At 43.8% G+C, this 13,825-nt stretch overlaps 1 protein-coding gene across 18 annotated transcripts in view; it reads right to left on the reverse strand.

The window, feature by feature from the left end:
• Nucleotides 1-6,833: 6,833 nt before the first annotated feature.
• NOSTRIN (nitric oxide synthase trafficking) overlaps nt 6,834-13,825 on the reverse strand; it is a 709,159-nt gene continuing 702,167 nt past the window's right edge. For all 18 annotated transcript variants that reach the window (XM_086956574.1, XM_086956575.1, XM_086956569.1 and 15 more), the window contains one exon: nt 6,834-8,168. In XM_086956574.1, the coding sequence (XP_086812700.1) occupies nt 8,044-8,168 (125 nt within the window). In that variant the 3' untranslated portion in view covers nt 6,834-8,043. The remainder of the gene's footprint in view (nt 8,169-13,825) is intronic.

Genomic DNA, 13,825 nt, shown 5'->3' on the forward strand with positions numbered 1-13,825 from the left:
TGGTCGCAAGGAGAATCAATTCATTTCCATTTCACTTGTTAAGTTATACCATATGGCCAATATGCAATAGTATGCCTACAAGCCTTCCGCGACGGATGTTTCACTTCATACAATGAAATCTGTTTTCCTTGAATTCTCCCCAGCAACTAGAGGGAAGATGGAGGCTTCAATTTATGTATAGTCTGTTTTGCCTTCTACATCTACAACTGTGGAAAACAAATATGCTTCCCCACCAGTTGAAGTTATAGTTAATGTTCCTGCAAGTATTATACATTCACCTTCCAATGAAGAACAGCCCCCTTTGTTTCAGCTCAGTTCCATTGGTTACTATATGGACCAAGATAACTTTTCTTTGGATACATCTTCGTTGTCTTCATCTGTAGCATTGCCTCCTTGTGTTTTCATCTCATGGTTAAATAAAACATACTTTGTCCCACCATGACTTACATCTGGATTGTATTGCTGATGGTGTACATCTTCATGTGGATTGGATTTGTGACTATCTTTTTCCTATTGATTAATGGCCACCACTTACCTGAACGATCTGCTGTAGAACTGGTTGACAGAGTACTGGCCCTTAATCCTTCATCTCTTAGAAGGAGAAGAGATCAAACCTTAGTTATTATTTCAGCATTCCTAATTGCTCATGGCATCGTTTGAGATAAAGTGCCATTTCATCTATACAGTCCTACAGAGATTTTGCCAATTCCTTACGTATTCTGAGTTTATTTCGGTGATGTTGTTTTACCTAGAATGCACTCCGATGATTGGGATGTGAATGCTGTTTACTCACTGATTTCTGATTTGCAATATTACACTGTATTTGATACTGAAGATCTGTATTTAAATACTGCAGATTTATTTTGTTACCAACATTTTGGGCATTATTTTTTGCACAAGACCAATACCCAAAGACCACAATTTAATTTCACGCAATGGGAGCATTGCCCAACACCATTTACAAATACACATGTAAGGTTATTTAACAGGAGTTCAATAACACAGAAAAGAAACTTAATATATTTTTTCTGGTTACAGTTACTAAACTCTGTTTCCTACTTTTAAAATTAACTAAGCCCACCCACAACAAATATATGCTTACCCACACTAAATTGATGTATTCCTCTTCCTTCATAAATAATTTGTCCATGAATTGTTATGATTATTGGAAGGAAATAGTTGGTTTAAAATCTGTTTGTAGTACAAATGGTTGGCAGGTGGGAGTTACTGAGTCCTTACATCATGCATGTTTAATGTTGTCTCAACTAATATTTTTAAATCAGACAGTTCAGCAAACGACCTGTTTCGGTTTAGCCACTGCTAAAAATGTAAATACTCCCTCCATTACGTCTTTGACTGACTATGACACATGGCATACACATTCCAATTACTTGATTGAGGACTTGACGGTTATGCTTCAAAATGGTACTCTTAATTCATCTAGTATTGACCCTTCGGATTAGTTGTTGTGGCCCAAGGGCACCAATGCTTGTCATTTATGCTTTACAAAAGCCAGGAAAGGGTTCACTCAAACTCGAACTGACCCTCGTTACCCTCAATCTCATACAGTTACCACATATTCTGCTGGTAAATTATGTTAACAGTGGTTGGAACATTCCACACTGGTGCCTTGTAACAACATATTTTCCATTTGTCAGGTGACATAAATCTTACTGATTTTCTTTTAGGTCCAAAATCCCCTTGCATTAAACGTTTAGTTTATGCAGCATATAATGAGTTTTGGAAACTGTCACAAATGGAAGCAGCAGTACGCTTATGTCAAATTTATCATGACAATTTGGAAAAAGTTCTTGCTGTGGTTGATAACATCACACTGTCTTCTCATATACGTACTTTGGATAGTATTGTATCGTCTGTTATTGATATTGTTCAAAATGAAGTGTCTACTTTGTATCATGGTCAGAATCTGCTGCGTTCAGTTATGCAACTTGGTTTGACCTCACAAACACTTAAAAATGGGATAGTACCATGGGATTACCTGATGGCTTCTGCAATGTTTTTACCATTTAATTTGACTGATAAACAAAAACTCATGTCAATGAAAGATGCAACATATACTATGTTACACATTGAGAAACTAGAACAGTTGGCATTTTCTGTCCAGAAACTGATTCAGCAGTGTTGTTAATACATGGAATTATTTCATTGCCCATCTCACTTTTCCAATTTACAGCTTGCATGAAACACTACCCTGTAGGTAGATATGAACCGCTTGGGAGCAGTTATATTCAGGAATTATGGTCCTTACCATTCGCATTCTCTAGTCAGTGTGCAGATAAGGAAGTTTTCTTAACATGGGAGGATTGTGATTCTACAGTAGGACACTCCCTTGTCTGTAAGCATGTAAAACTCCACGGTGCCTGCAACATTTTGCCCCCTAATTTGTGTCTTGTTTTTTAAGTGGGACCTCAGTCCCGGCTATTATTCCCACACTGACTCTGCTTTCTAATGGCAGTTATCTTATTCTAAATAACCAAATCAGATGCAGCTTACGAGCAGGCATACCACATTTAGTAACAGTTTCACAACGTGTTACATGTTGCAGCAAAGTCCTATTTCCACCACCACACTAGATTGTAGATAGTTCGCTGTGGCCTTCCATTCCTACTTTGAAAAACAGATTTCAATAAGCTAAGTAGACTCAAAACGCTATAGTTTCAACAAGAAGTGGCTCTCACACCAGCTTGTGAGACCTTCAAATTGCAGATGGCGAGAACCTTAAGTGAAATTCAGTCACTGCTAAACACAAACCTCCCCCTACAATTTGGAGAATTAAGTCACTAAATATTTAATGCTTCTGACACAGCAGGCCTGGTCCACTTTTTTAAGGTTATGGGATCTGGCCTTGTCTCCTCATTTTAGACTATTTCTGGAGTAATCCCAGCTTTTATTCATTCTATTTTCTCCAGCATATTCGGAGGGTTTCCGCTGCTGCTCCTCTTGGTTTGCGGCATTCTGTTACTTCTACTGCTGCTCCGTGATGGCTGCTCGACCTGCGGTACTGCCAAACGAGACCAGTTGCATTTGTACCGTGATCGGATGTGCCCACCTTCTGATCTAATGCCATTAGGAGCTCTTGACATCGATCATTGGTTGACCTTCCGTTATGCCTACTTCACCTGGGTGCAACCTGTGTTCTACTGTCTCCGGTGCCCTTTTAAATGGGCCCTAGATGTCTGCCTGTCCACAACATCACACGCTGCCCTGGATTGTGAACTGGTGATGGGTCTGTTGATGTTCCATGACCAGGACTGTTCCCTGGGTAGGCATTTTGTGAACGATCCTACTCTTGGACCATTAGCAGACTCGGGTACCTGTGCTCGTGCACAGCTCGTATTGGATCAGAGTATCATCAAAGTCGGCACAGGTTGCCCTGAAATGCTCCTAACTGCCTCTGGATATGAAGAGCATATCTGCTCATTCAAATTGCTTAATTGGATAGCCCACATTTTCAATATTGAAGTGTTCTGACACTTTGTTGGAATTTATGGCATTCCACTTATCCCGCAAATTTTTGGGCCCAGAAGATACGCTATGATTGGATATTGTATTAAGTACAAACATTTTTTTCTTTTCATTCTTCTTCATTTTTTCAATCCACTTGCTTCAACTTTGGATTTGAATTACTATTTGGCCTTTGACCAAGACGCTTTGCCTCTGCTTACCTCTGGGTTCTGTTTTATTCCCGAACTTCCGACCTGACCAAGGGGAGGGTGTCACATGGCCCTTGAGGACATTGTCATCTTTTCTAAGTTAGCATGAGCACGGTTGGAAACTGTCCGCTGCTTTCTGCACGTTACTACATGAGTTTATTTTTCTGACTCTTTTACCATTTTCACATGAGAATCTACTGCTGTGTTCACACTCTACAGGTTCCTGGGACTTATTCCGAACATTGTGGGCAAGGTCGATCATCAATGCCCCTTGTTATTCTGTTCTGGTCAGTCCTTAGCACATAGACACAACATACGGATTTAGCTATTGTTTAGGAATACATACTTTAGTCTTATTGGAATACATGAATAGGTGGCTGACACTTGGAGAGGGACCTTTCCAGGGAGAAGAGAGCAAGACAGCACCTATGATGTAGATCTATCATCGACACACTGAGATACTGGGTCTGCAGATAACGCCCAAAGATCCTCTAATATATAACTATTCTGCTTCTATACAAGGGGAGGGAGGTTAGGCAACACTCTCTTTTCATAATGACAGCTCCATTCATGATTTATGGAGTACTTGCTATGCTACCCATATTTTTGTCATGCATTTTCCTGCTTATTGTGGAACACATACGGCATATTAGAACAAGTTAGTTAAAAAAATATTTTCAAATTGTTTGTGTCTCTGTCAGAGATTATTGTGGACAAGTACAAGAGTGCGAGTGAAAGGGTTTGTCTTGCAACCATGATTCCTGAGAGAATCGGGAGTGTTGCGTTCTGGAGTATCAAATCACTTGTTTCTCTGTGAGTGAGTAGGGGAGCAAATGAAACACTATAGCTAGTCGGTCCTGGGCTCATAGGTACTAAGGTGGTAGGATGACTCGGTCCCTATGCACTAAGGTCCCATAATCCTACGCATAGTTCTGTGTGTGTGCGGAGTCCCTGCAACAGTATCTGTTGAGGAAGTCGGTAGATGTGGGTTGGGGTTTGAATTTTCTGTATATAGTTATGATCCTGTCGTGGAAGAAGTGGGCTAGGTTGCTGCACCGCTCCTGTGAGGGTCTGATCTTGTGGCTGACAGCTGAGTTTGAAAAATTCTTGAACGATGTTGAAAGGTTCCTTGATGTTGTTTGCGTTGGTTTCAATACGTGGGCCAAGGGCTGTTTTCTTTGTTGCCCTCAGCAAGCAGTGGTGGATGTTGAGGGAGGTGTTGAAGGCTGCACTGTCGGAAATGTCCTTACTGGTGCGCCATCTCCTCTCCAACCGTTTACTGTCTTGTTTCACTGTTCTGAGTTCTTATGTGTACTAGCTGGCCTTTTTGAAAGATTTTCACTGGATGTTACTCTTGATGGTGCAATGCTGTCTGTGAAATTAGTGACCCAGGAGTTGTAGTTTTTCACTCCCTCTTCGTGGTTGTTAGTGGTAGCAGGGTTGGAAGGGTGTTTGCCCAGCTGGTCTCTGAGATTTTATTCCACCTATGGTGGGGGGCATTGCTAATCCTGGGAGAGGTGGTGCAAGGGCTGGAGATGCTAAAGTGAATGATGGAGTGATCGGTCCATGTGAGGTTTGTGACATGACTGCATTTGACTCGGCTGCTGAAGGTGAAAATTGGGTCCAGCGTGTGTCCTGGGATGTGTGTAGGGATGTAGATGATCTGGGTCAATCGGAGGCTGCTGAAACTGTCACGGTGTGTGGTGTTTTTGTTGTTGGGGTTCTCAATGTGGAAATTTAGGTCACAGAGGAAGATGTAATCTTTAGAGTCAAAAGCTAGGGGTGCAATGAAGTCTGCAATGGTGTTGTAGAAGCTTAAGCATCAGCTTGGGCTTGGGGGTCAGTATGTGAGGGTACCGGTGATGGTTGTCTTGTCATCCCTGTGGAGTTTGAAGTTGAGATGTTCCATGAGGGTGGTGGTGTTGTCGGTGGTGATGGTACACTGTATGGTCTCTTTGTGGATGATGGTTGTGCTAATCCTTCTTCCTGCTTGTTCGTGAAGTCTTGGTGAGTGATGTATTATCTGTTGTGGATCACTGTGGCAATGTCTGGGGCGGATGTGGGGTTTAAGCATGTCATAGTGAGGAAGGCAATGTCAAATGCAAGGGTGGTGATGAAGTCCTATAATTCAGTGGAGTGCTTTCATAATAAGCGTTATGAGAAGAGTACATGGGAGTTGGTGTTTTTGTTAAGGTGGTGTCTGGGGTGTGTTTGGGGTGAGGCTGGTTGGGGGGCTGGTGTGTGTGCAGTGGCAGGTGAAGTGGTAGTGGGTGCAGGTAAAAGGTCCTAATGTGGAGCATGGATCAGCGCCATGGCAGTGTTTGTTGCGGCATCTGGGGTCAAGAGTGTAGAGCTCGGCAATAGTGTATCTTTGGGGGGTGGGAGGGCCAGGGGTCATCACAATGGGAGCAGTCCAGGCACAGACGGGTGCAGACAGGCTTGCCTTTGACACACCTTTGGTTTGCCAGTGGCACACCTGCTGTGCAGATCCATTGCAGAGTCACGCTGTGGCCTGCATTAATTAGGTCTAAGGTGTGCGGGGCTTCTTTTGACGGGAAGAACGGTGATGGGAAAACCAAGTTGGGAAAACCCCATCAGGAAATCCCTGGCAGCTGCGTTGTCACTTGATCACCCTAGAACAAGCAGGAACTGGAGGTAACAGGCAAGTGGCAAGCTAGATGTCCAGGTGTCTTTTCACTATGAAAAGCTAAGCCTATTTACTATGCCAACATGTGTTTCTTTTTCTTATGCCGGGCAAGTCCTACACCTTAGGCTGATGCTCACTTTGTATTTTTTTCACTTTTTTCTCGCACTTCAGATATTACTGATACACAGAAGATTGTGTTGCACTTGATAAATACTCCAGAATTTGAAAAATCGAGAATGCACAAAGTGGGAAAATGTCTTGGTTTTATCAATCACACATTAAAAAGATATATAGTTGTTACATCGAAAACATCCTTTCAGTTGTTCAGGAAACCAACTGTTAGATTCTGTGACAATATAATGATCAGTATAATTGGGGCTGAGGACAGTCTTCATGGTTTCTGATTTTCTGAAAGAAATGTTAGGGTTTGCATATAGAAGAGGGGCTGGGTCTTTATCTACTATCAAAACATTCAAATGTTACTTAAGAATGGTGAAAATCACAATCACAAATTTAATAAATAATTTATTGTAGTCAATCAGACAGTTTTGAATAAATATTTGTGTTCTTTGATCTTAGGCTCTACATTATATCGAGCAACAGAAGTACAATATCTCTTTCTGTAATTCAGACTGTGTGTTGTTTCTGTATATACTGGTACAATTAACAATATTATGAAACCATGTCCACAATCTGGTGTTCCAGCCCTGAAGAAGCAGGTTTGCCGTATTAGCTGATTTTCTAGATAATTGCTAAGGATTACTTAAATGACAACCTATGAATTGTAAGGGTGGATAAAAGGGTAATGTATCTGATTTAAATTGTTTAACCTATACAAAGAAACTAATTTATCAGAATTTGATGTAATGGACATCTACCTAAGAAGTCATGACATCCATATAACACCTCTGAATGAGCAGATGTTATATGTAAATAGAAACACATTTTCTTTTTTATACAGAATAAAAAAACATCTTATGCTTACAGTATTTTAATAATTATACTTGTTAAAAAGATCAATGACTTTGCTCCATCATGGGACGACTGCCAAAATTATGGAGAAGCCACAAAACCAAAAGACTAGCAGCCAACACTAGACCTATTAGCTTTGCCCCTGTTTGCTTCTTCTCCCAATAGATTGTTCTCTTTTTTATCATGATGAACAATGGTGTTTGAAATAGTTTATCTCTCACAAACTGTAAAAAAATCTCAGGTTTTGATTGTTGCAATATTTTTCTCATCAGATGAATCATTCTGTATAATGTTTACTCTTCTTTGATCAATATATTTTTGATAAACATTTGCAAAAGCTTTTGTTGGAATAAAAAAAAAAACTTTAGCTCTATTTTGTGACGTTCTGATACAAAAGCAACAACTTTTCCCATGAGTCACTTTGCTAATTCCACAGTTTTAAGATGAATGTAAATCTGATATTTTTTATTCTGTATTTACATTGATGGCAAAGTAATCTCAAACTGCACACAAACAAAAATGTTTTAGGACTCCTTTTGGTACAATTTTAGTTTTTATGACAAGAACAGACAATGCACTGCTACAAACAGTAAATAGTAAATTAAGAATCAATGATATAAACATTTGTAGTTTCAAGTAGCCATTTCATAGAATATTCCAATTAATCAACCAGTCCTCAGTAATTGGATGATCTCATGTTGTCTCCTTCAAGGATCATAGGAGCATAAGATATGCTGTAGGGATATTTTTCTATATCTGCGATGATTCGTCTTGGCGCTCCTCGACGTAGGTAGAGGGGAAGTAACCTTTCTTCTCATTAGATGTCCCATACCACCAGCCATTTTCGTTTATTCTCTCCACAACCACCGAATCGCCTATTGAAAAAAAAGACCATGTAGGTTAAGCAGAGCATATGTGCTATAAGAAGAAGAAATTAAGCACACTCTGGGGTTGTATCATGACGGGCTTTTCTGTGCAGCACAGAATCAAGCGCCTGTTTTACGAGCTTCTAAGGCATAAAGTGAAGCCATTTAATCCGATTTTTCTCTCACTGTATTATCAGACAGCACAGCTCAGAAACAGAAAGTGGCGAACCTTGTTTACTGATAGCAAGATGTGTATTCGGAAAATGAAACACTAACTAATAGAATTATCAGATTACACAAATTCAATTTATGTACTAATGGTGCATGGGACAAGTGCCATACTCTATTAGAAAAACTGATTGTGATACAGCCCTGTGACCTCGTACTCTTAGCTATGTCATAGCAATGGGGTAACAAAGAAACCCTGATCTGGGAGTAACTTTTGATACAAAAAATGTACCGAACTACTGGTGTACAACATTTGCTATATAGTAAGGTGGACTAAAGTGTAAGGTTTTGCACCGTTTGTTGGTGTTGTAGAAACAAGCTCCAAACAGCACTAAATCAGTTTTCCAATCTGTTTTCTCTGAGGAAAATCTTTCATTTGGAACAAAATACTATTGCTTTCTGTAAGAAATTGGATTAGGTATGGAAGCCCCAAAAAGGCAATAACCACAGTCCTTCCCAGGGTAAAACACAATAGTTACTAAATTAACCTGTGTTTAACCCTATGGTAGCTTGGCACAAAAGCAGTCAGGCTTAATTTAGAGGCAATTTGCAAAGTATATTTGCAGCACACAAACAGAAATACAATAAAAACACAACACAAGAAAAATCACAAACCAATATGGGATAAGAGAGTCAAATGAAATAAATAAATTGACACCTAAACAAATGTAATCTGATAACTAGAACCAGAGTTATGATGTTTTTTAAAGCTTTCAGGGAAATCTATCACCTAAAAGATCAAGGCACCAATGACAGGTATCTGGCCGAGACCAGAAGATAGATGAGGAAGATAGAGTCTTCAGCAGGGCAAGGCAGCTGGCATTGTCCAAGGAGGAGGCATCGTCTTTGGATGCAGATGGACAAGGTCTCTGTAAAGATTTTTACCTTCAAACTTAGAAAACGTTTTGGAAGTTGAAATTCTCCTGCAGGATAAAGCTGCAGACTGTAGCTGAAGATGGCTCCATGAGACCCAATACAATCATCAAGAGGTCCCACTGAAAAGGTTTTGCTGCTGCAGGCAAGAACTGTTGCAGAAAATACAGTGAAGTCAGGCCAACCGGTAAGGCACCTTGAACGGATAAGCTGACAGGTAGGTTCTAGTCTTCTGTTGCTTCTGTAGGCAGCTTTTGAAAAAAGAAATAGAAGTCCCTAGTTTTGGGAGAGGTACGACCAATGCCACTACCAAGGGTCCAGGACCTGGGGTGCACCCCTGAAAGAGTTTGGACTCATTCCAACATAGGCCAGAGCAGGGCTCAAAGCCTCAGGTGCTTTTTATGTCCCTGTGGCTCATGCAGGAGACAAGCCAACTAGCCCATGAAGTCACTCAGGTGGTCATGGGTTTAAAGAGAAGGACCAGTTATCCTTCAAGCAGTTAGGCAGTCCTTCGAAACAGCATGGCAGTTCTTCAAAGCTGCAAGGCAGTCCTCCTGGCAACAGTGCAAACCTTCTGAATCTTCCACAGGACCAGGAGTGCACTGAAGAGTTGTTCTGAGGATCCAGTATTTACACCTGATGCCAGCCTTGGTGTGTGTTTGGAAGCCCCTTTTTTAACCCCATATCTGGCTCCGGAAAATTGGTTCTTTCTCCTGTCAAGGCTCCAAGAAGTCTGGGATGACAAAAGGTAGGCAGGCCTGGTATTAGATTCCTTTATGTGTGATGGAGGCAGAGCCCTTTAAAATGTAAGAGGGGCAGTGAACAGCTCCAACCCAAGTCATCCTGCCAGGATTGGCCCTCCTGCCCTCCTAGGCCCCTTTGTGTGAATCTCACCCTGTTTGGCTTTGTTGTTGTTGCTGCCATTTTGTTGTTGTGCCGTCCCAGCCCGTCTCTCCACCCCGCTCCCGCCTCCCAGCTGCTCCTCCCTCCCACGGATAGTATAGGTCAATCCCGTTCTCGTGCAGCGCTGTGACCGTCCTGTCCCGTGCAGAAGCGGTCGCTCCTCTCACCCCCTGATCTCCTGGGTATCGTAGCGCCACATCGCTGACTGCTGTTTGTGCTTTTAAAAGTATTCATAGCGATCTATCACTTGCTTTGCATTGCTCGACTTACAAATTGTTTGTGCTCTAAATTACTCATAGCGCTCTAATCACTTGTATTGCATTGCTCGACTTTACAAATTGTTTGGGCTTTAAAAATTTTCAAAGCGCTCTATTGCTCGCATTGGAATCAGTGCCTGATTGTGTCGGTGCCACTGCCCATTGCGACGCTACACATTGTGCCCCAATCTCACCCTGTTTGGCTTTGTTGTTGTTGTTGCCATTTTGTTGTTGTGCCGAACCAGCCCGTCTCTCCACCCCGCTCCCGCCTCCCAGCTGCTCCTCCCTCCCACGGATAGTATAGGTCAATCCCGTTCTCATGCAGCGCTGTGACCGTCCTGTCCCCTGCAGATGCGGTCGCTCCTCTAACCCCCTGATCTCCTGGGTATCGTAGCGCTACATCGCTGACTGCTGTTTGTGCTTTTAAAAGTATTCATAGCAATCTATTGCTCGCTTTGCATTGCTCGACCTACAAATTGTTTGTGCTCTAAATTACTCATAGCGCTCTAATCACTCGTATTGCATTGCTCGACTTTACAAATTGTTTGTGCTTTAAAATTTTTCATCAAGGGGTGGTGAGGGACAGAGTCTCTGAATTAAACAGAAAGCTCTCACCCAGTCAAGAGATCAGGGCTAGATCCAACACCGTTTTTTAGCTCACTGCACCATCCCAGTTTCAGAACCTGGCTGTATGCAAATTAGTCTGTTCCTGTCCCAGTGCATGATGGGAACAGGGCAAACCAAACTACAAAAGCCAATTCTTACACTGGGAAGGAAACAAGCTCCCGGGGACCGGTTTCTGGCATTACAGCCGTCTTCGGCCCGGTTTGCTTGAATCCTGATGGTGCAATGAGCAAGGGTCTCACATCTGAGAATACCCTTCCACGCTTAGGGTGGACAAAAATATTTACAACAAGGGGTGGTGAGGGACAGAGTCTCTGAATTAAACAGAAAGCTCTCACCCAGTCAAGAGATCAGGGCTAGATCCAACACCGTTTTTTAGCTCACTGCACCATCCCAGTTTCAGAACCTGGCTGTATGCAAATTAGTCTGTTCCTGTCCCAGTGCATGATGGGAACAGGGCAAACCAAACTACAAAAGCCAATTCTTACACTGGGAAGGAAACAAGCTCCCGGGGACCGGTTTCTGGCATTACAGCCGTCTTCGGCCCGGTTTGCTTGAATCCTGATGGTGCAATGAGCAAGGGTCTCACATCTGAGAATACCCTTCCACGCTTAGGGTGGACAAAAATATTGGATGGTGCAGTGAGATAAATAATGGTGATGGATCAAGCCCTGATCTTTGGACTGGGTAAGAGTGGTCTGCTTAATTCAGACACTCTGTTCATCACCACCCCCTTTTCTGAATCGTTTTTGGCCACTATAGGTGTGGCAGGGTATACTCAGACATGAGTCCCTTTCTCACTGCACCATCAGGATTCAAGCAAGCCGGGCCGAAGACGGCTGAAATGCCAGAAACCGGTCCCCGGTAGCTTGTCTCCTTTCTGGTGAAGAATTGGCTTGGTAGTTTAGTCTGCCCTGTTCCCATGATGCACTGGGCCAGGGACAGACTGATTTGCATATAGCCAGGTTCTGAGCTGGGATGGTGCAGTGAGATAAATAATGGTGATGGATCAAGCCCTGATCTTTGGACTGGGTAAGAGTGGTCTGCTTAATTCAGACACTCTGTTCATCACCACCCCCTTTTCTGAATCGTTTTTGGCCACTATAGGTGTGGCAGGGTATACTCAGACATGAGTCCCTTTCTCACTGCACCATCAGGATTCAAGCAAGCCGGGCCGAAGACGGCTGAAATGCCAGAAACCGGTCCCCGGTAGCTTGTCTCCTTTCTGGTGAAGAATTGGCTTGGTAGTTTAGTCTGCCCTGTTCCCATGATGCACTGGGCCAGGGACAGACTGATTTGCATATAGCCAGGTTCTGAGCTGGGATGGTGCAGTGAGATAAATAATGGTGATGGATCAAGCCCTGATCTTTGGACTGGGTAAGAGTGGTCTGCTTAATTCAGACACTCTGTTCATCACCACCCCCTTTTCTGAATCGTTTAAAATTTTTCATAGCGCTCTATTGCTCGCATTGGAATCAGTGCCTGATTGTGTCGGTGCCACTGCCCATTGCGACGCTACACATTGTGCCCCAATCTCACCCTGTTTGGCTTTGTTGTTGTTGCTGCCATTTTGTTGTTGTGCCGTCCCAGCCCGTCTTTCCACCCCGCTCCCGCCTCCCAGCTGCTCCTCCCTCGCTCCGCCCCCTCTCCACTATCTACATATGTCAGAGCAACACACCCACAGCATTCACGCGCTGCGGGCACGCCCCATGCGCGCTGAAGGTGCGCCAAAGGTAAGCCCATCTACGCCCGTCCGCGCCTGGACCGCGCCCAGCGCCGGACCCCCTGGTCCTCACAAAACCCACTCCACCCGCATAACGTACGACGACGCAACCCTCTCAGCACTTAACTCCGGCCGACTCCCAAACAGCTACCAAGCCGCCCCTGGACACACCCATGGACCCTCCACCTGCCACTCTTGCAAGTTCGACTGCATCAAGACCCACACCAAATCCATAAACTCCAAACAGAGCTCCGACAATAACCACCTGAAGTGCATCCTGCTCAACACCCGCTCGGTCCACAGACACGCCATTGACCTTTGGAACCTACTCGACACCACATCGCCGGATGTCGCCTTTCTAACAGAAACCTGGATGAACGCCTCAGCAGCACCCGACATCGCCATAGCCATCCCGGACGGCTACAAGATCATCCGAAAGGACCGCATCAACCAGACTGGAGGAGGCATCGCCATCGTCCACAAGAACACCATCCGCATCACGACCAGCTCTGACGATAACCTTGCTGCCGCCGAACACCTTCACTTCCAGATCCACACCGACCCCAAGACCACACTCAGAGGCACCCTCATCTACAGGCCCCCAGGTCCCCGCACACAATTCAGCGAAGACATCACTGACTTCATCAGCCCACATGCCCTCCCCTCCGAGGACTACATTCTACTGGGAGACCTCAACTTCCACCTGGAAAAGAACAACGACAGCAACACCACCACCCTTCTGGACAACCTCGCCAATCTCGGACTCAAACAACTTCTTAACACCCCCACCCATTATGCCGGGCACACGCTCGATCCAATCTTCACCTCCAGCAAGCACATCACCTTCAATCACACCACAGCTCTCCATTGGACAGACCACAGCTGCGTCCACTTCAACTACAAAAAGACTACGTCCCACAACCCCCCTCTACCAATTCCCCGCAGAAACTGGAACAAAATTACCACCGACCAACTCTTCACATCGCTTCTCCAAAACCCTCCTGCAAAATCTTGGACCCAAACCTTGCAGCCACCAACCTCACACAATGGATCACCCA

This window comes from Lissotriton vulgaris, chromosome 2_1, assembly GCF_964263255.1.
Source record: "Lissotriton vulgaris chromosome 2_1, aLisVul1.2, whole genome shotgun sequence".
Taxonomy (NCBI): Eukaryota; Metazoa; Chordata; class Amphibia; order Caudata; family Salamandridae; genus Lissotriton; species Lissotriton vulgaris.